The sequence below is a fragment of the Rhyacophila brunnea genome, unplaced genomic scaffold, assembly GCF_057557595.1.
Source record: "Rhyacophila brunnea isolate RB1 unplaced genomic scaffold, BYU_Rbru_1.0 scaffold_20, whole genome shotgun sequence".
Taxonomy (NCBI): Eukaryota; Metazoa; Arthropoda; class Insecta; order Trichoptera; family Rhyacophilidae; genus Rhyacophila; species Rhyacophila brunnea.
Genome location: NW_028232860.1, coordinates 26,297,282 through 26,320,651, shown reverse-complemented (window position 1 = coordinate 26,320,651; position 23,370 = coordinate 26,297,282). Strand labels below are relative to the sequence as shown.

The 23,370-nt window shown below is 34.4% G+C and overlaps 1 protein-coding gene across 1 annotated transcript in view; it reads left to right on the top strand.

Annotated features, from left to right (window-relative positions):
• Positions 1-23,370, top strand: part of Myo81F (unconventional myosin 81F) — a 217,115-nt gene that overhangs the window by 118,498 nt on the left and 75,247 nt on the right. Inside the window, exon 3 of the mRNA XM_085948590.1 lies at positions 11,925-11,987. Coding sequence (XP_085804716.1) covers positions 11,925-11,987 — 63 coding nt within the window. The remainder of the gene's footprint in view (positions 1-11,924; positions 11,988-23,370) is intronic.

Sequence of the window (23,370 nt, the reverse complement as noted above, 5' to 3'; positions counted from 1 at the left end):
CATACTAATTATTCCTATCCAAGTCTACTTGGATCGTACTTGGACCGTGTCAACGCGGCTTTAAAAAAATAATAAGTTAGAAATATTGGATACAAGTAACTATTTGTTTTTTGAATGCGTTAGCCGATCCCGATGTACGATGACAGCTGGTATTGTCTGCCTTCTCGGAAGTGAGCAGCATAGGGAGGCAGGTAATTGGTACATTAAAAAATAAAACTCAATATTACATAATATGTTGAAGCAAATTCTGTTTATTTGTCTGCCACGTGCCGGATTTGGTTTTTTTTTTGAGGGAACCCTAAATATAGACTAATTTGAATATTATATTGTTTTTTGTATCGTAATCAGGCTACAGGATCATCGGGCCCTACTTTATAAGATTATGCTCGTTAGTTTTGACAATAGCATGAAGCAAAAATTTTAGCAAATATACAACGGATATTCTTTGCTAACCATTATTTTTTATTTTTTAAATGAGATATATGTAGTGAATATACCGAAAATGTTGAGCTATTGACATTGTGGGAAAGCCTCTTTGTTAACACGCAGTCATATAATATCATCACAGCCGTTTATTTTCGCATACTGGGCGTAATTTCTAAGGAATGTGTTATTATGGTGGTTTTCAAAGTGTGAGCCTCGTTGCTCTGGGCGCCATGATTAATTCTCAGCGAGGCTATTTTAACATATCACTTAACATCCAAAAAGAGCTAAATGTGGTAAATATATCACATTAATCAGTTTATGTATTCAGGCAGTTAATTATTACAATAAGTTAACGGTACAAACTGTCAAAAAGTGCTATCTTTTAACAGCCCCTCTCTTAGCTGTGTTAACTTTTAGAGCGAGATAGAGTACGTCAATTTTACATAGAGATGCAAGATCCGACTGTTTTGAAAACTAATTACGTCACGGCGCCGCCTTAATTTATAGTTCCCCCAAGCTGTCAAATATCGAGTGGCTAGTAGCAGCCGCCTTATGTATCTTTCCGTGTTAATTTATACCAATGAAAATAATGGAAATAAAGAATAATCTGTAAATATACCTACTTTGGTAATCGGCTTAGATCTACGTTGTATTGTGGGTCATATGCTTATGCGGCTGTTTTCTTTATGCGATCACAAAATTTCAACGAAGCATACTGGTCTTCCCTTACCGTAAACATTCCGCATGGAGTCGAAATCGAACATGAGTGCCCTCTGTCCCAATCACCAATTAACACACTACGTCTCGCTGACTCGGAAACAACAGGCTTTTTAAATACATATTTTATCTTACCAATGTGAAGTTAGGTTTAAGGCGGCAGTTAGCTGTAATAATAGATACCTACTGGTCATGACTACACGTGGAATGGGAAATGATGATAACTGTTGCCCATGATAGCTGAACAGTAACGTGTCGGCTTATAATGTTGTGGGTCCCTGGTTCTATCGCCGGGTCCGGAAAATTCAAATGTTGTTTTTCAATGTTTGTTATGAGTTAGAGTTTGAACCTACCAAATAGATTGAGCAAATTGCTATCCTCCACTATTACTAGAGGCCCATATGATCCGCTTAGAATTGAACTTGGTAATGGTGTATCTATCTTGAATCCTAGATTTGAAAAAATGTGTTGTGAGCAACAGGTTTGTTTATTGCACCGATTGGTTTTTTTCCTGTGAAATAAACAAGTTTTAAGACCACTGGGTTGCCCATTAAAAATGTTTTTTACGTAATTAGATTTAGAACAGTCGTAAACTCGAAAAAAATTTGATATCACATTAATAATCTAGAAGAATTATTGTATTGTTTATGGCTCTTATGCATAATAATTATTGTAATAATATAAGTTCCGGGGGTTCCGGGTAAACAGTTTGGTAAGCCTTAAATTGGATTGGACAGGTAACGTTTCAGGGTTAAGAATCGTACTGCCTCTGTTGGTGAATTTCAAAACTTTAATACTTTTAATATATTACAAAATGTTGATATTTTTCATTTAAGTATTTAATACGTGTCTGAAAAGTGTTTTTTGTTTAATTAAAAATAAACTTTTTAGGAATTTAGAAGAAGAAAAAAACTATATAAAAGACCACAGAACGATTTTTGAAAAATGAAAGATTTTAACCCGTTTAATGTACCGTAGGTATATTGTTTCTAATAATTTAAAGAATTTCGATTTGTCTATAGAATATAACTTAAAATCATTTTTATTTCTGTGTGATATTGTGGTCGTAAGCATTATATATATATACATATTTTATTATAAAAATAGATAGTTTTTAAATGAAAAATAATAGATACGTTAAACTACCATTTCCTTCTATCTGCCGTATCTTCCTCGGATACGACTCCAAGGAAGCCACTCAGTACCTACCCTTTAAAGCTGGGATACTCAACCCTGTACCCTTGAGCGTAGGTGCGCCTTCGAGCATTTTTGTGTGCGCTCACGGACGTATTTGTATATTATTTTATCATTATTAATTTAAGTAAATATTATTTAAAATATCTATAATATATGGTTGTTGAATAGGTATCGTTAAAAAATAGAACTTATACTAATTGTCAAATATATCTGTAAGTTTTGTAAGTTTCATTGGAAATAATGTGCCCACCATTTCATTTATGACATTAAATGTGCTCCTGTTGAAAATAAGGTTGGTAACTAAGAAAGAGTATAGTTTCCTCTCTTCATGTTTTGATAAAGCCCAGCACTCCGGTCCAAAGGTCAATATGGGCTAACGAAAATCTTGTATAACTTTATTTGAATTGCCAATGTATGTCACTGTAATTATTTACGATAAGGGTTAAGAATAAGTTAGCCAAGTAAAAAAGTTTGAGAATCACTGGCCTAGCTAGAAAAAAAGAAATGTCATTTATATCTACTAGTATAAATAATGTGGTGTCAACACTGTTTTACTTGCGGGCTGCCAAGAGGTTGTCTCTGGTACTATTTTATAAAACTTTGTATTTTGTAAATCCGAATTAAGACCAAAGTTTCATTAGAGCTTATATTACGGGCTTCCTAATTAGGTTTATTTAATTTCTTAAACAAAGTATTACCATTAGGTAGGTACCCACTGTGCTAATATGTTTCAAGAGTCTGTGTTGCCAACTTTGTGTTTATATTTGTTTGTAGATATTTATTAATTATAACTCGGAAATTAATTTAGAAACCATTTAAGTACCTACTCGGTAGAATAATATTAAATTTCACAAATTAATTATTACAACGTTTTTATTAGCCCGTATTCTTGTTTGTCCGCTGGTTGTTTGTCCAGTACAAATCTTGCAATCGATTTTTAACTAACTTCCCGACTAGCTAGACATTTGAATCTTTCTGAATATATCAGAACACGATGCCAATGCAATCTTTTAATACTTTTAGCAATCTTTAAGCAGAATAGAATTCATTTTCAGTTAATTCTGTTTTGTATGGAAAGTTATTTCATGAAAATCCGTAAAAAGTAAAAGACTATTATTGGTTGCTAAGGGGGTGGTCCTAGCAACTAAATTATTAATACATACGTGCGTTACTATGGAAATCAAAATGAAATGTCAAAATGACATTTCAGTATTCTATATTTGTTTGTTTGTTTTTTATTTACTTCATATCAAGTACAAGTTTGAGCATAATAATTCAACAGAAAATTAAAAAAAACGTTGTATATAAAAAGTTCTTTTTATCTTGTAATTTTTTAGTATATATTAGGTACCTATATAATAATATATTATTATACTTAGTAGTATATATAAAAATTAATATTTTTTACTTGCTCATATATGCTCATAAATAGCCATAATTATATCACATTTATTATAATCTTCGAGACTTCGAGAAGAGACCCAAAGATGGAGCTGCCCATTGACTGGACGCCGCAAGCGCTATGTAGACGGATGAGGATTTAACTTTATCTTAACTCCGTAATTTTTATATCTCACAGTCTGTCAGGTTAGTCAGATTAGCTCTGACCCTTTTGATCATACATGTCCTCTATTTTTGAAACTAAGCACCTTACATTACCGAGATTCGTTTCTAGTGATAAGTGTGGTTTCTAGTTGCAAATGTGATACGTACCTGAACTGAACTAATTCTTTGGCAAGTTCATCTGGTTATTTGGTCGAGCGATTCATGTGTACCGTTTGAAGTATTCTCTGTTATTATTGATTAAATCTCTGTGAACTCTGAATACATACTAAACCGGAAGTGTTTCTATTTTATAAATAAAACATACTATAATGATCATTACGTTCTATTCTAATGTCCATACTATTTATAAAAATAAATCATTTTTTTACTTTTATTTGGCGCAGTACCTATGTTAAAAGTATGATAGGAATGCAACATTTTCTATCCTTTTTCGTGCAGTGACCGATGAGTTTGTATTCATTAATTAAAATCCAAGTGATGCATCACATTTTAGTCATCCTTCTATGTAAATAATCATACATAAATAAATTAACTTAAAAATTAACCATCCATGCAATTTGTGCCTGTCATGACGATATATTACTTTAGTACATTATGTGCTGTAAACAAGATCATGTCAGTATAGATAAAAAAGTCATTTAATGGAGTTTTCGGTTTGACTTTTCACTGGTATAGGTTATTCAAGAGAAAGAATTTTTTAATAGACAACAATTAATGATAATTTATGACAACGGCATAATATAAATCGAGTGATTATTAATTTTATTAATAAAAAACTCTTAACATACCTTATTTAATGTATGCTTTAGCACAGTGTTTTAATTGGAAAGTCACGCACGATGCTAAAGTATACCTATGTACGGTGTCATGCGCATATATTTTCAATAATTGACATGACAAGATATATGTATATCATACAAAGATAGCGTCTGTTTGCGACAGTATTTGTCAACTATGTTGATAATACAATAAGAATAAGGCGTAGGTAGGCGACTTTAATATCTTTGGTCTTTCGTATTTGCGTATATGCGCACACATTGTGACATTTGCAGATTATCGATCTCGTGCGCACATCGGTACCTATACGCTTGTTTACTTTAACGCTGAGGCCTTGTTCACATGGCGCGATTTGACTCGCATGCATTCCAGGTACATGTGACCTCATTGAGCCGTCCACATGTAATCGCTGCGTGTCATTTCTCGTGCGCGGTCGAGGTGCAGGTGACCTAATTGAGCTGTCCACATGCACTCGCGGCAAGACACGCGTCATCTGGACAAGCTCTAACCGCCAATCACCCGATAACCAGCTGAATAGTATTTTGTGATTCAATATAACCTATATATCGGCCTGTAATTCTGTATATCGATCTCACCACCACTCAACAATTTTCATCAACAATCAATGGCTTGTCGAATTTCATTTTTCATACTAATGTCTTAATTGCAATCTTTATTAGAGAATCAGTGGACTGTACCTATTTGCGGGATGCGGCACTGCATCTGCGTGAGAATTGTGCCAGGAATATATACGCATGCAGGTCGCCGTATCACAGTTCGCTGTGAGCTGTTGTATCGGAAACAGGTGGCCGTATATCGTTGAGATCAAATTCATGTCAAAATAAAACAATTAAAAATACGTAATGAAAACCACGGAATACAAGGGAAATACAGTAGAAAATAAGTAAGTAAATTAGAAATACAATCATATCGTATTACATATTAATGTAAAATTCTGAATCATTCAAAAGTAGGTCAGCAAGTAGGTGCTCGTGAGTTTTTATGTCAATACCATATGATCATCTGTTAACTCATAACATCTGCTCACGGTTAACTGTGATACGGCAAACTGCATACGTACATTGTACATGTAACCCGTGGGAATGTAACGTAGCGAATGTGCATAGACTAGGGGCAATGACATTAATATGGACGAAGCATCTGGAAAAAAAATGACACTCATTTTTTTGTCGGGTCTGCCAAATGGCATAATCTGTTCTAACGCCATTACAATAAAGGTGTATGGTTGCTATAAATTCCCGATGCCTTTTCTCGGGTCTGCCGAATGGTTCGGTTCGAACGGGTTCGCTCAAATGAACATTGACACTACAAACACTGTTCTAACGCCATTACAATAAAGGTCATATTGCTATAAATTCCCGATGCGTGATATCGCATAATGGAAATTGCGTGACGTCTACCTATACATGTGCGAACGTCGCTATGCCCGAATTTACTTGCTAGCTACTGTATTGAGTGCGTTGTTCATTAATAATGTCATTGACTAGGGGTATTAGAAATTTTGTCGTTTCCGTTTATAGAGATTGTCTGTCCATTTGCGCCAAAATCGTACATAGCCCACTGTCAGTTTTGACTACCGCAGGGGTGGGCAAACTGCGGCCCGCGGGCCGCATGTGGCCCGCCGCGTATTTTTTTGCGGCCCACCATAATTAATTGTACTTCTGATTACGAATAACTTTTTTATATTTTTAAAAAAAATATTGACAATTGATTAAAATTTGAAGAATTTGTTGTTTCGTAAATGTATTATCTCAGTAGGTACGTCTTCCTTGCGTCTTGTCTCACACTATGTTACCACACAGAGCTACAACTTGAGATTATTGATCTGCAGTGTGACACTGATTTAAGAGAATTGCATCGTCGTGAAGAAATCTCCAAATTTTACAATGCCCTTAATTCAGACAAATTCCACCAACTTAAAGATTATGCAAGAAAAATTTCGTTATTTTTGGATCAACCTATATATGTGAACAAACATTTTCGATCATGAATCTCAATAAAAATTCTTTACGATCAAATATCTCCGATGCCCATTTACAAGCAGTTTTAAGAATATCAAATACAAAATTAACACCTAAATTTAAAAAAAAATATTCAAAAATGTACAACTCTTTCATTCTTCTCATTATTTTTTTTGTAATGTTTATTTTTCGTGATAATAAATAGTGAATATCTAAAAATGGTATTTTACTTGCGGCCCGCCGCTCATTTTGAATTCTTGAATTTGGCCCTCCATCCAAAAAGTTTGCCCCCCCCCTGGACTACCGTGAAGTCAGCATTTCAATAATAATATAAAATCTCGTCTCGGCTGCACATCAATCCACGTAAAACTGCAAAAAAGTACATCCACATACTGAATGAAGTAAGTATTAAATTCATTCAAGTAAAAATAATCTTTTCATGAAAGGATTGCAGTCAATTAGGCGCCCCATTCGGAGTAGTGAATAGGTACGTAGTTATGTTACGTCCCTTATATGCTGAGTATCGCTTAGAATGTACCCTCGTATTTCAGGTTATTTAATATAGAGCCGTGTTGAAATCTGTCACCCGGTTAAAGCTCGTTCACAATGTGCTAGTTCCATTTTTCCTACCTCCGTAAATAGGTCACACTGGGAAATCAACGCCATAGATCTTTTCTAAGGAAGTATTAGTTATTTTTTTACCATAAAATATTTTAACGCAAGTAAATGTTTATGTAGTATTCTGACGTATTTATTAGTTTTGGGTACGAATTCTCAATCATGGCCCCCATATCCTGAAGAGGGCCCGCAGGCCAAGATGTTTTGCGGCCCCCCTACCTATCGCTAAGATGAAGGGCAGTGTTATGTTCTACAGTAGTTTTAACCACTGGTATTCCATAAGGCAGTGGTTTCCAAACTTTATGTTACTACGCCTCCCTTAAATCTAATCTTGGCCCCTCCTCACCCTTTATTTAGTTTATTTCATTAAATAATATAGACACCTTTTTAAATAGCCAAAAATCTACTACTTAATACAACAATGAAAAAAAAACTTAATTATAAAAATAAACAAGATTTTACTACTTTTATTATAAGTATTCATTTTTAAATTAATTCGTTTTTCATGCGATGTATGTGCTTGTTTATTACCACAAAGTGGTCTTTTCCTACTAAACGAGGTCGATATTTGGATTTCATTGCATCTAATGCAGAAAATCCTGTTTCGCATAAATATGATGTTACGAATGATAGCAGTACTTTACTTACAACTTGAATTGCTTTTCTTGACAAAGTATTATATTATTCTTCACTTCAATTCCATAAATATTGAACTAGGGTTTTTGTTTCCATGGATTATCGCATAATAATTCTATCATTTTTTTTCTTTTCAATAGTAGTCAATCCAAATTCATCATCGTTCATTGACAAATGGATTCTATCATGGGCCCCACATCCTGAAGCGGGCCCCCACGCCAGGATCATTGGCAGGCCCACCTACCTATCGCTGAGGTGAAGGGAAGTGTGGTGCTCGAAAGTAGTTATCATAAGTTATCTAAGTTATCATTTAATTAACTACCTATTTAAAGCGATCATCGTATACATCATATCATCACATCAAATTACAACGGACAACCACATATTTAAAATATTTAATAGTCTTGAACTATTAGAGTAAATTTGTGATGTCTGTTATGCCCGGGCCCCCAGGCTCTTTATAAACTATGCTTTTCCAAACTGCAAAACTGTGGCTACACTTGTGTTAAACTTTTCGCGCCCCCCTTTGCAACACTCCGCGTCTCCCCAGAAAGGCGCGCCTCCCAGTTTGGTAATCGCTGCCGTAAGGTGAAATCAAGGGTATTTTTTGTATTTTTAAATAAATCCTAAATTATTGAGTTGTCGTCACTTGGCATCTTAATATAAAGCGATATAAATCACGATTCCCTTTTGTGGTAGTCAAGTAACATGCGACCTTAATATATTATATATAATCATAAAATAAAATTTTACACTTGAATTTTCATTTAATTATCTCAATCATCAAATCACATTTAATTGCATCGGAAAGCGACATATTTTTAAATGTTATTATTCTTTAAATAAAATAGCACCGCAGCTGACTTTTAAAAACTATTAATAGCAACTTTGTGGTATAGTTATCTCACTTAACTGGTCGAATCGCCACGCCGGGCCCCCAGGCTAGAGCCCTGTCAGCCCCCCCCCCCCCCTTATGGGGACCATGTTAACTTAATATTCAAATGAAATTATGGTGAACATATTATTTTACAAAAAAAAACATGTTCCGTGCGTACCTACTTATATTGTGACGTTTAAGCCTGAACATAAAAAGTTTCTAAACTGTGAACTTCTAAACCTTCTAAAGAGTGTTTACCCATTGAATCGTGTAGGTTAGTTACTATTTAAAATAGGTTGAATATTAATTTATTTACATACTTTAAATATGTAAGTAAAACTATGCTTAATCCATGGTAAGTCCGTCATCGTCATAGATCGGGGTTTCCTCTATGCTAAGTGACATCAGTGCCGAATTAATATGACATAACTTTAAGACTTAATATAGTATATTCTGAACTTATCAACAAGTTTAATATAGATAAGCTATTCTGATAGAAACGCTGGAGTGGTGAGGTGAGGCGTGGGTAGAGTGGTACGCGCCTAGATTGAAACCTTTTTCTATCTCATTATCTAAAAAACAATCAAATATGACCAGTCTTTTTTTTTATTGTGTATATTAACCTAGTTTTTATTTTCTTAATTCATGTCAATTAAGTCGTGGGGTATGGCTGGTAATAAATAAATATATGTACTTACGTGTATTTTTTTCCTAATCGTTCGTCTCAATTCACACTTGTGTCTACCCGCCTGGCTGAGATACAGCCTCCTTTCTAGGGAGTGTCACAAGGGGTTGTTAATATGTATATAAGTACCAACTCGTATACAGCCCAAGAAAACTTAATAACAATCTAGGAGATTTGTTCGGTCTGAAGATTACCTCAACAAATCATCCTTATACGGAACAGCTGGCCTCATAAAATAAATTCCTGGCTTTAACTAACATTTTTGTCAAAACGTTAAAGTCGGGAAGTTGTTTTTTTTTTTTTAAACATTTAAAATAATGATCTTTTTTAAATATAAATCAGTAGGTACCAGTGGCGAAGGGTAGAGGTAGGCTGTTAAGATCGGCCATAAATATTGCACGGTAAACTTTATCAGTCATACGTATTTGTTTTCATTGAAATAAGACTACAATTATTTACAGGCAGTGTTGGTTAGTTTTTAAATTTCAATTAAACCCTTCGAAACTAAGCCATAATAAGAATAGTGAAAAAATACTCATCTATCTATAAAATAACTAAATTTATGCACTTAAATCATACATTACTTTGGATATTTTATAGATAGATTGAATAATATTTTTTATCTATTATTGTTTAGTTTAGGCAGGGCTTAATGATTTAAAACAATATGTGTAATATATTGTATTCTTAATCCAACGAAAACAAATAAGTATGAATGAAAAAGTGTGCACAATTTTGTCGTATCGCCCAAAGATTACCAAAACTATTATGGTTTAGTTTAGGCAGGGTTTAATTGATTTTTAAAAACTAACCAACACCATCTGTAAATTGTAGTCTTAGTTCAATAAAAACAAATACGTATGACTAACAATGTTTAATGTGCACTATTTATGGCGGATCTTAACAGCCTACCTCCACCCTTCGCTACTGGTAGGTACTTAGGTTGTAGTTATCACGAGGGTCTTTAAAATATGGAAATGATTTTCATCAAAACTGTCAATATTACTGATTCATTATTAATGTCAGTAATATTGACTGGGTCCAGGCATATAATTTCAAAATAAACACTTACCTGTAAATAATTTATTAAATGGGAGACTTGTTATAGTATTGGCTAATACCCAGTAACAATATACCTACCAAAAGTCAACATTCGTACATGCTGTGCTACGGCTGCCATCTTGGAAAATGTCGGATGATCTTTAGTTTTTCAGCGATATCCCAACAACACCTGATAATATCAAAAAATGTTTCAAGTAAAAGTTAAAGGAAAAATTAAAAAAATACACCTCTTATATAGGAATACTTTTTATCTGCGCGATTCCGCACACGAAATTCCGGACAGGGTTGCTAAGTCCGTACAAGTCAGACGTATATTATAGCAAGTCTAGTTATAAGTACATAAATACGTAAGTAAGTCCTCACTGACACAAATTAAACTCAAGGGTGGGGTTTTTAAAGGGAGGAAAAAAACATTTTTTCGCTGTGCTGGCTAAACAATATAAAAAAGTTTTGCAGAAATTCTTGTTAATTACTCGCTTGATAAATTTAAGAATAAATTTAAAACTTGTTGTTATTTTTTATGCTCACATTCTTCGCAGCTAATGAAAATCAGAGTTACTACGGCAACCCGTAAATCAGTGGTTCCTAACCCTCTTTCCTTGTAATATTTCGCATAATCTCAGGGAATCCCTAAATGACTAGATTGAAGTAATAAATTACGCACTGTTCGCCTCGAGTGTGGACTTAGGTACTAGTAGGGATTGCAATACCGAATGAATATATCAATACCGGTATTTCGGTATACTTTATTGAATACCAGTATTAATACCGGTATTCATCAAAGCATATTATAGGAAAAAAGAAGTACTTACCTACTTATAAATAAATATAACTATTAAAATCTATTTAAAACACTATCGTATTTATAGCAACCTTAAATAGGTACCTACCTACATTTTTTTATGTTGACCTTTATACCTAAATATGTGTAGATCATAATATTTTAGATCTAGGTACTCATTTTTACAAACACTATAAGTCTGGGTACAGAAAAATCCGTTATGTGAAAATAATAAAACATAATATTATTCACCATGCCCATGGATACACTCTAATTTTGTGAATAAAATGCTTATATCTTTTCATAAAATGCATTAACATGTTTGGATCCTGTGTTTGGTGCATTATGTGTATAGATCATCTTCTTTTAAAATTGTATGTTACCTGTACTTGTTTAATCCTCAGCAATTCAATTATAGGTATACTATTTTATATCGACACTAATACAATTAGCAATAAGACAAAAAAAGCTTATCTATGTTGTTATGATTAATATGTCATTATTAACCATGTCATACCATTATTGATTTACTATGTGTACCTATTTTTTTTTTTTTTTTTAAATATTTTGAAGCGATTTTCCTTAACCAGTTTACTATAGACATACACTGGATCCATCCTGGTGGCTGTGAACCCCTACAAAGAACTCGACTGCTACAATGCGGTAAGTTACATACTTTTTTTTTTATTAATATTGTGTAAATCCACGATGACGAAGGTTTGTCTCATGAGACAAAAATCTCACAAATAACAAAATGGCATACCAACGAGTAGGGATTCCAATCCCGGGATCCCGAACTATTTTCGATACCTATGAATCCCGGGATTGGTAAACATAATCCCGAATCTTTCGGGATTGATTTTTTTCATCAATTTTTATGGAAAATAAAATGAAAACGAAAATATAACAACATTATAACTACATTAGAAATAAACTGCGTTTGAATGAAGTTTGATTTATTACCCATGTGTTGCCAATTCATTTTATTTTTTAATTACCACATTTAAATAACATGCTAATTGCATCCAATAGCTGTTTAACGGGGACACGGCAGTCGTGTTGTTCGCATCGAACGAGAAATGAGAAAGATTGGAAAAAAACAATGCTTCGCACTTTTAACAAAGTGATTCCACCATGATCTCATACGTTTTACGACAGTTTCATATTTGGCTGACTAATTAGATTTATGAAGCGGAAACATTAAACCTATGTATTTCCAAGATTGAACGTACACAATACTAACAATAAATGTCTTAAATAGTATAAATTATACTTACTAGATTTATTTTTGACCGATCTTATCAACGTTATTTGTATATATACAAATTTAATATTAACTATTGAAAAAATGCCAATCCCGGTATCGTCAAATTGTAATCCCGATATCCCGGGATAATGATTTTGGCTCGGGATTGGATTCCCTACCTACGAGGAAACTCAGCATAGTATATCGTTTCAGTCTCCGGTCTTTAAGATATTTGTCTCTTGAGATAGAAACTCGAAACTCGAAACACTCTGTGGCGATCAACGAGTCCTGTGAGAACAAGCTTTGTCAGCAAAATCCGTGACACATGAATCGATCGCGAAAATATTATTTAATTATTTTTTATACAGTAAACTCCCGATTATCCGTACATGAAGTTAATTTTTAAAAAAATCGCTAGCTTTCGTAAACATGAACCTCACTTAAGAAAATTCGGACTGATATTAGAAAGATCCTGCAACCAAACTAAAATCACAGATTTTCTTAATAAATAATGTGTATTAAACATGTTATGTATTATTATTTGTAGTATTTTAAAAAGAAAATACCATAAGTAGTACGGATTATCCGTGTTTTCGTTTATCCGAGCCGTCTCTCCCCACCATTTTCCCAGATAATCGGGAGTATAGTATGAACTTTTCACAAGCCGTCAGCGGTATCGGTTAGCGCTTACACAGTGAGAAACGCTGACGGTGAAAAAAAAGATTGCTTAGTACCTACTTACATACATTTTAGTATACAAATTTCACACGAATCTTATTACCAATTGCAAATAAGAATTTTTACCTCAGTCATCATCATCATCAGCCGGGGTCAATCCGCTGCTGGATAAAGACCTCCCCAAGCTTCTTTCAACTCCCTCGGTCCTGTGTCGTTCGCTGCCACGTATTTCCGCCGAACTATATCAGTTCGTCAATCCAGCGGCTTTTATGGCGACCCTGCGGCCGTTTCGTGCCCCTTGGGTACCATTGGATGACGGCATTTGTCCAGCGGCCGTCCTTTCGGCGAGCAATGTGCCCCGCCCATCTCCATTTCAGCTGCTTGGCAACGTCTATTACATCGCTTACTCCCGTCTGCTTCCTAAGCCATTCGTTTCTCTTACGGTCCTTTCGCGTGATGCCCAGCATACACCTCTCCATGCCTCGCTGTGCGACTCTTAGCCTTTGGACATCTCTCGTGTCGCAGCCATACGTGAGCACGGGCAGCACACATCGGTTGAACACCCTACGCATAAGACATAATGGTAGGTCATTCTTGAAGATACTATTCAGACGTCCGAAAGCACTCCATCCCAGCTTTGTTCTGCTATCAATTTCATCGTGCATGCTTCCGTCTATGGGAACCTACTGTCCGAGATAGACGTAGCTGCTGACTTGCTCGAGTTGGGTGCCATTAGTACAGATAATCGCAGGGTCCGAAAAGCAGTTCCTCATCATTTTTGTCTTTGAGACATTTATCTTTAGGCCGACCGTTTGACTGACATCTGCGAGTTCTTGCATTCTACCTTGGAGGTCCTTCGGGTCTTGTGTGAATATAACAATATCATCTGCAAAGCGCAGATGAATGAGGTGCTCCCCATTAATTGGATCACCTTACCTCAGTAATATTCATTAATATTTATTATGTTAAAATGCATCTCTCTCCGAAGGCTCGATACTCAGTGTCAGCATTATTCAATCTTAAGGGGTTCAATAAATAGGCTATCACGATTCTCCGCATTTTATTATCGTGCCTCGGGCTAAAATATCTACCTCACTGTTATCTTGTATCACTGTACCTACTTGTGTTAATCCGTCAAATAAACACGCAACCGCTGTCAACAATCACACTTCACAGTTCTTCACTCATCTCGTCATCACACCATCATCAGCTTACTTCCAAATATCTGTATATTATATATGGTGTGTTCCAGATAATCAACAAAATTGACTTTTAATTACACTTAAAGTATTATACTTAATTGCTTCCATGGGAGCTAATTGTGATTTTTTTCGAAAGGCATTCGGCAACCCCTACAAATAAATTATTTTTTACTTTGTTGAAGTCTTAGGAGGGCGTCTCTCCAATACGTACTCAAAATTTGCATATTTTTCACTTGATTAATAATAATTACCCTGTTACTCTTCCCCAATTGAATTTTTAAAGAAACAGTTAAGTCGGATGATTTATTATATAGTACCTAACTAACCCGTGAACTGTATAAAGCAGTGCTTAGTGTTTCCCAACTAGTGTGTCGTGAATTTTTTCCGGAAACTATAAGTGCAACTGTGTTATTATTATCTAACTAAAGCAAAACTTTTAAATTTAACATTTTTTGTGCGACGCGATATCCTAATTAGTTTTATTGTGTGTCGCTAACTGAAAAACGTTAAAAACACTACGACTAGAATAAAGTATAGTTAGGTAAAAAAAAATGAGACTTTAATGGTTGTTTGTTATCGTAATCGGGTTTTCGGTTGTCACCGTGTATTCTCCTTCTTTCTCAGAAGCTATTCTCAAGAGATAATTTATTGAAGTGTACTAAGCCATGTTGCTTGTACATTAATCAAAAGCACGACAAATTCGAATCGATAGGATCAGAAACAAAAAAAAAATGCGAGTTGCGCTCACCGTTTTACCCACAAAACAGATTAATCATATTGAATTGTGTAGGCCAGTTGCTAAGAACCAAGGCTTTGAAGCCAGTTTCCGCTTATTATTTGATGATGCTCAGAATATAAAACGGAAGAAACATAAAGAGCGCCGAGTGTCTTCAAGTATTATTAATAACTTGTTGACTGCGGAGCATTTAATTACCTTTTAATTACTGCATTTAAATAACATTATATCGATTGGCCAATTAATAGTGTACAACAGGTGTACGGTCCGCGTGGAATTTAATGCGCGTTTCGTTTATGTGACAAACTTTAATGCATGTTATGATGCTGACGTAACTTTTTAAAATAACATTCTTTAACACGTCACATGTTTCTCCACACTCAAAAATTAATCCTTGTTACAGCCTCACCCATAAGGTAACCCACAGCCTTATTGTTGTATTCCCTGGTTTCACGATACATATAACGGCGTAAACTGTGTGACCTGCATGTCCCTTACACCGCATTGTATTGTTCTAGCTTTGTTTTTTTGTATCTAATATATCATTAAATTATTATTTTTCTCTTAAATCTCCGTGATTTTCCCTCCCATGGCACCTTTTATTAAATTACGTCTTTCATTAAACTCAGTCAAAGCTCCCTTGAGAGCGTGGTGACCTCAGTCTTGGGTATCTGCTCCTGAGATATTCCCAGGCATAAACAACTGCTGATGCTTCACATTAAAATGTACGTGATACGCTCGATTAAGACCGAGTGTGGTGCGGGCGGTGGTTTTCTCCATGTTTGTGTTGTCCCACGCTTACAGTATTTCATCACACTGTATGTTGATTGAGCGACCATACCGCACAAAAAGAGACGCGCACGACGCCATTTCTCCGTCGCCTTCTGTAAGATTTTATGCTCGAATACTTGCAACTTTTGAGAATCGTTGACAAGTCTCCCAACCGTAGCATAAAACCTTCTATTTTTTTTTCTGATGACACCTTCCTTATTTCTACAAAAAGTACCAATAACAGTAAAATAAGAAAACATTTAATTAAATTGAAATACTTCTCGAGATAATAATCTAATGATAAAAAAGTATTGTCACAAATTCCAGAGCCTCTTAATAATAAGTATAACAGAGCGACAAACAACTTCCTATTATAGTTTATTATATTATTTTCTACTGGTATTTTTTTATACGGCAAAAGAATTTATTCCCCACTGAGCCATAGAATTTTTTTATATAGCCTTATTAAATGAGCGTCGCGGCGTCAGCGCCGATGTGAAAATTCGACGCCAGTTTATTATACTGTATTATACTTATTGTATTGAAGGATATTTTGAATGTAAACTCGTACACACATGTATTTTATAATATATTTACATATAATGAACTTTTACAAATCATAAATCTAAGACGTTCACAGCATGACATGAAAAAACAAATAAATATAACCAGTATAACTGTAAAAACTACAAAACTATAATGTAAATGCATAGATGTACACCGAATGACCTAAGTAGACCATGTTTTAATATAAGTGGTCAGATATTAGCAGTGGAGCATTTTAACCTTGAAATTGCGTAGATTGCGACTTCTTCTGTGGCGCACGAATTACAGAGGGTAAATTTAACGGGAAAAAAAATTAAAACGCCCACGGTGGCCGCGCGGCTTAAGCGTTGGACTATCACGCCTTGGATCCCAGGTTCGAATCCTGGGACTGGCAAGTACACATATTGTTTTTCAATTTGTGTGTGAGTCAGGGTATGGACCAGGGAACTCAGAAATAATGGGAACTGAAATACCCAACGGGTAAGGCGACAGCAGGTAACCGTCTCGAGTAAGGAAGAAGCCGGATTAAACTTACACACGTGTCAAGAATACGTTGTACGTCGAATACTAAAAACTGCTCTCGGTTTATGCATTTACGCTCATTTAATGTTGGTGTATTACACACACTATTGCGCGTGCATAATGCGTGCTTCATTTTCGTAGGACACTCACACATTCAAAAACCCTGCTTCAATGAGCGACGTATTTAATATAGCCTATCGGTATTCTATTTATTATCTGTTCTGTGGTATGGACCTACAATATATATATAGTTAATACAAACCTCTACTCTGTGAAGGCCCATATGATGCTATTAGGATCGGACATGGTCGAAAAAATAAATTAATTAATGTTATCGTTATTATTTCCGACTTTACGACTACGAGTACGTCATATTTTCTGTCAAAACTATCGAACTTCACGCTTATGTGATATGCTTACAGTAACGATGTAGTAATGAGGTGTGACGCGGGTTGAGAGGCGCATGTCTAGATTCGATCCATTTCTACACTGTGTAGGTATATATATATATTTACTTTTTATTTTTGTTTTTCACGGTTTAGAAGTCGCAGGCTATGTTGATCCATAATATAATATAATATCAGTAAAAATATTAAATACATTGCTCTCACTTTTTATTTAAATGTCTCAATGTAATGTTTTTGTCTTTTTATACTATTCTTTCAAAGAGCTGGTTGTCGCATGAGGCTGCTATTGTGTAAATTTTATTAATTGTTTGTTTTTAAGTATTCAGGTCTATTAGTCCTACGCGCACGACCCCTGAGCCATAAGGGCCCTGAAGGTCGTTCCGGCCAGGTTTTTTGTCAGAGATTTCCTTAACGTAGCCAGGGGGGTAGTTGTCGCTGGTCCCTTTGCCTCCAGCTATTAACCACAGCCGAAAGAGATACCAGCAGATATGACTTAACGGATATGTTGAGTTTCCCAAATTTGCCATGTGCACATATTCTAACGTCAACGGTCTCCATTTGACCTTTGGAAGCATCTTGTTGTTGACCATACAATTATGCCAATAATTACAAAGTTTGCCAAGAACAATATGTCGGTTTATGTGTAATAAAATCACTGCCAAAACCGGAATAATATGACAATACAAAAACTAAATTTATACAGTTCATATAGCGAAATTAGTATACTTATTCATATTTAGAACCGTGACTATCCATATATATGCAATATGGGATGGAATTCAACCGGTTCGTAAGAAACGGTTCCAATAATTTCTCTTTTTTACCGAACAAGTCATTAATCCTCATAGATGCTGTATGATTTTTTTTAAATACTTGTTAAATTTGGGATCACAGAGATTATCAATATAATTTTTTATCGTAAATATTTCACTATAATAATGTCGATATAAATTATACTGATGGTTTTATAAATGCGTTTAAAAATTAATAAATGTAAAAAATCTTAACACCACTGCACATTTATGTACTGAAATATGACTATATTCTAAAACATTAGAGCGAGAGATTTAAAAGAATACTATTTTATGTAATAAAAATACTTTATGCAGTCATCAAATGTTTAAAATAAATATAAAGGATAATAAGGCTTCAAAATTATATAAATAGATTATCTACAAGGCTTAAGTTATGTCCAGGATCATGCTTTGAAAATAGAAAAAGCTCCATTTTGACCCACGCTGAGCACGTCCGCCCTTAAGGCAGAAAGTGGATTTTCCACAATGAATATTATATTTTTTTATAACCAGGCATGTTTATCAATATTAAGTGATATTATTTATCAAAACAGTTATTAGTCGTAAGTTAGGTACATGCATGTTAAAATATTAGGTACTTATTTTCTTATCTCGCCAATAGTCAATAACTTAAACAATGCACCGATCACAACAAATAATAGTATAGTATTAATTTATACCAAATATGTTTTTCGCCCTGGTTCGAATCCCAGGTCTGACAATTTCACACGTCGATTTTCAATGTGTGTTTGAACCAGAGTAATGAACCTAAGATGTTGCTAAGTGGCTAACATACATTTTTCGTAAAAACAAAAATCTTTTAATGCGACCTCCAACCTGTGGAGGCCCATATGATCTCAGGATCGGACATGGTAAAAAAAATGTTTTTCTTATAATATGATAAGTACCTATACTTATGTAAAATATTATTATGATAACTTTTTCTCATTTCCACAGTTTTTACCTATTAGATATTTTTAATCGTGTATTTTGTAATATTATATTATTTATTTATTAAGAAAACAAAACATTGTAGACATAACAAATCAAAATGTGGGACGTCACTCTCACGAGAGAGAAGAAAAACATAAAAAGTTTTATAAATTAAAATAAAGTTACAAAAATAGTTATGTATGGTTATATAATATATTATATGTGGAAATTTCACTCATCATAACACTTACTTTTCTTCATTCTTTATGTAGGTATGTATTTATCCTTCCATTATATGCATGATGCATATTGTAATCCGTGTACATCAGTGCAAAACTTGCCTAAGAAAGGTAACCATATGGCAGTGGCGAAGGGTGGAGGTAGACTGACATACATCGTGCACATTAAACATTGTATTTATTTTTATTGTCTTGGTTTCGCAGTGTTTAATTGAATTTTAATAAACTAACCAACACCATATGTAAATTAAAGACTTTTATAAATTATAGTTCAATGAAAACAAAATACGTATAACTGACAAAGTTTATTGAGGACTATTTATGTCGGATCTTAACAGCCTACCACCACCCTTCGCCACTGCCATATAGAAGATTTAGGTGATAACGAAAGGGACATTTGAAAGTTGTTATTTGAATAAAACTGAATAAACGAAAAAATTTAGGGATAGAAGAGGGCGAACCCGTTGTTGGAATGTTGAGTCCCACCATTGTCTGCAACCCGCTAACGACGTCCCACGGCGCCCTCCTCCTTCGACGTCGCGTCGTTTTAAAAACGAGCCATCGCGTGACTCGATGACACCACGAACTCTATGCATTCCCGCCGTTTTTTATGTGTACGTACCACCATTTTAAGCCGAACAGTTGCATAAATTAGTATGATTTATTGCTTCTTCTTCTCTACTTTTATCAGTACAATAAATTTCCGGTAAAAAATCCTCCAAAAACGTGGTAAGTACTGAACAATTAAAACCAAGTTAATTTATAGCAGCATTGTCGCATCCGCATTGTCATTTTAGGATCATTTATTATACCTAAGCGAGCTAGGGATGCTGCTAGATCATAGTGTACAGTTATACAGCGATTAATTATTTTATTAGCGTGCCAGGGTTTGGTTTTACTATTGTCTGACAACAAGAAATCGGCGATAACAGGAAGTCACTGTAATCGCATGTAGAAGACTTCTAGTAACGTACCTACCATCATGGCAGCAACGCGTGCTAAAGGCGTGTTTAGAAAATGTATTGGCTCTCCTTTTAGATGCTACTCCTTGTTTTCTTCGCAATAAACCATATGTTTACTAATAATAATTCTAACATCACTCCTGATCGTTTTAGACATTTTTTTATTATAAAAAGCTTCAAATTACGTACATTGACAGATCCGTACGCCACGAGAGCAAACATTGAAATGACTAGCTGCACTGGAGGGGATTGTTAATTAACAGTTTTGACACGTGGACAGAAGTTCTTGTTCGATAGTACTGTAAAGCCTCCTTTAGACCAAGCTTACGAATGTTTGTTCTTCCCCAACTCCAGCTAGATTTTGGTTTTCAGGTATATTTTTTTTAAAAAATCCGTCGTTTTTTGGCCTAAAGCATAAAGTCTTTCGCAGTTAGAGATGTTATAAGTTAACCAACTATTTGAATAATAACTAAAGTTTTACTTTGGTTACTGAAACAGAATTAATGTATTGTTCAAACGATGAATAATTATTCGCGCCATCGCACAAATAGCAGAAGTTCTCGTAAACTTCGTCTACCTTTAATATTATTTTATAATTCGATATTATAACATTGCGAAAGGTAAATTATAACGCGGCGTATGTGAGAGATATTGTTTTTGTTGCGCTCCCACTGGTCTAACCCTCAAATGACCAATGTCCGATTTTCATTTTACCTAAATCTCGTAAAATCTTATACTTAAATAAATCATATTTTCGTACACTTATCTCATACAAAGTGAACTGATAACATAATATATTTTAAATTCTACATGTTCAATTCTTTCGTAGTTTTGTATCACAAATAGATTCATAATGGCCGGTTTCCAGATAGAAATTTAAAAAAAACATGGGTGCTGTCGATCTACTTTTAGAGATATTAAAGTTTTAACATTGTATTAGCGCGCGTTGTCATTTTTTGCGTGCAGCAAACGGAGGGCAAGGGTGGAGCCTCACTATTATATATTATATCGTCATCATCAACCTCGTAAGTCTGTTTGAGAAGAATGTTGAGGGGAAAGAAAAAACGTAATAAAACAATATAATGGATGAATCTGCTAACACTGGTTGTGAAATATGAGGTTTTAATTCCATGTTTGAAACCACGAGACCTACGAGTTTTTTTAATTTGTCGATAAATGGACAGCATACTAGTCAGAGAACTGAGGTTTTGACACGATTTAAAATGTTTTTTTGTTTTAAATTTTGTCTAACACACTTCATTTTTCCATAATATTGGACTTACGAGGTCTTAATTAGTAAATTGACGATTTATTATAATACCTATACATACAACTTTCAAAAAATAATATAAGTAAGTAATTATATTTCATATTTTATCTTAATCTTACGTAAGTCCATCTAATGTCTCCATGAGAAATATTGCAAGCGAAATAGGTACGAGGCATTTTATCAGTTACCTACTATCTAGATTATAGACTAGGGATCAAAATTAAACGTATTTTGTAAACAGCACGACTAGGAACTGTTTTTAAAGTTCGCAAATGTTTTACAGAATCTACAAAACGAACAAGGGCCTCAACCAAACGTTTGTCGCAATGAATGCAAAATTAGAATGACATTTGAAAGTGACAGCTGAGGCAGCCATTTTTAATGGCGCGTGACGTCAGATCGCTTACGTCACAAACAGTGTTATAAGCTATTCGATGGACAATCGGTTAAATAGCTTATAAAGAATTTGGGAATCTCATACATACGGCACTTAGGGTCCAGTCGACAACCCTTTATCGACTCATTTCTGAACCCTTGTTATCACAGTATAAATTAATAAAATAGAGTTGTGAAAGCCAGTCGCCATAGACCAAGACTTTGAAGTCAGATTTAATATACGACTAAATTACGGTTAGGCCGTAAAACATAAGAAGTTAGTACTAAGTCCGCTGGACAGGGAACACAATAATAATGGGAAAAGGGGTGCCTTCTAGGTGAGGTTGTTTAAATCACGAGCGTGGAGAAAGAAATTTGTATTAGCTACGTATGTACTATAATTTATATTCAAATTTGTCACATAAACGAGACGTGCATTCAATATTGGTAATATTTGAGGGCATTCAGTCCCTGATATTATTATATTAAATTATTAAGAGTCCAGGTTTAAAACATTAATCCATGGCGACTGGCTTTTACATTTATATTTTATTAATCTTTACTCTGCCGCTGAGTGACATGAAATATTTCCAGTATTGATTGTGCGTTTGGTTAACATGACAAACTTATTATGATACAGATTTAACTATTAAAAATAATGTATTTTTGTCAAGTGTTTGAATTTATCTTGTATTTCTTGACACTCAAGAATTAAACCTTGTTACTTCACTCAGAAGGTAACCCGTTTCCCTTATTTTTGTGTTCTTTGCATGTTACGTATCATTATTCGGTAATAATTATATGTACATTTATGATTAAACTTAATGTAACCATAATTTTACACCACTATCTCAATCACTCTTATGTTTTCACTGAAAAAAGATAAGCCCGCACATATATTATATGAAACATATTATTATATCACGCCTTTGGATGGGTCACAGCACGGAGGAAATGGTCACTGATATAATATGCATGCCCACTTTACATTTTTCGTTGTAAAATTAAGGCACATTTCATAGAATTGATACAAACCCATTTATCACGTTTTTTACATGCAGTATTTCCTCTTTGTTATGCAGTTAACTCGAGATATGATCATTTATTTCGATGATTTACATGCCAGATATAGTTCACGTTTATATATTTAAATAATCATTCTATTGCTTTTACAGAGAATCCCAATATTTTTAGAATTTATACATTATTTACTTCCTACGTATGCAACAATACATTCATAAATGACATAAAATAGCTCTGGAATCACTGAGAGCCTATCTAATTGAGGTACGATAACTGTTGTCCATGTGGCAGCAACACGTCTCAAACTGTGTGGCATGTCGTTAACTACTGCCCAATACTAGA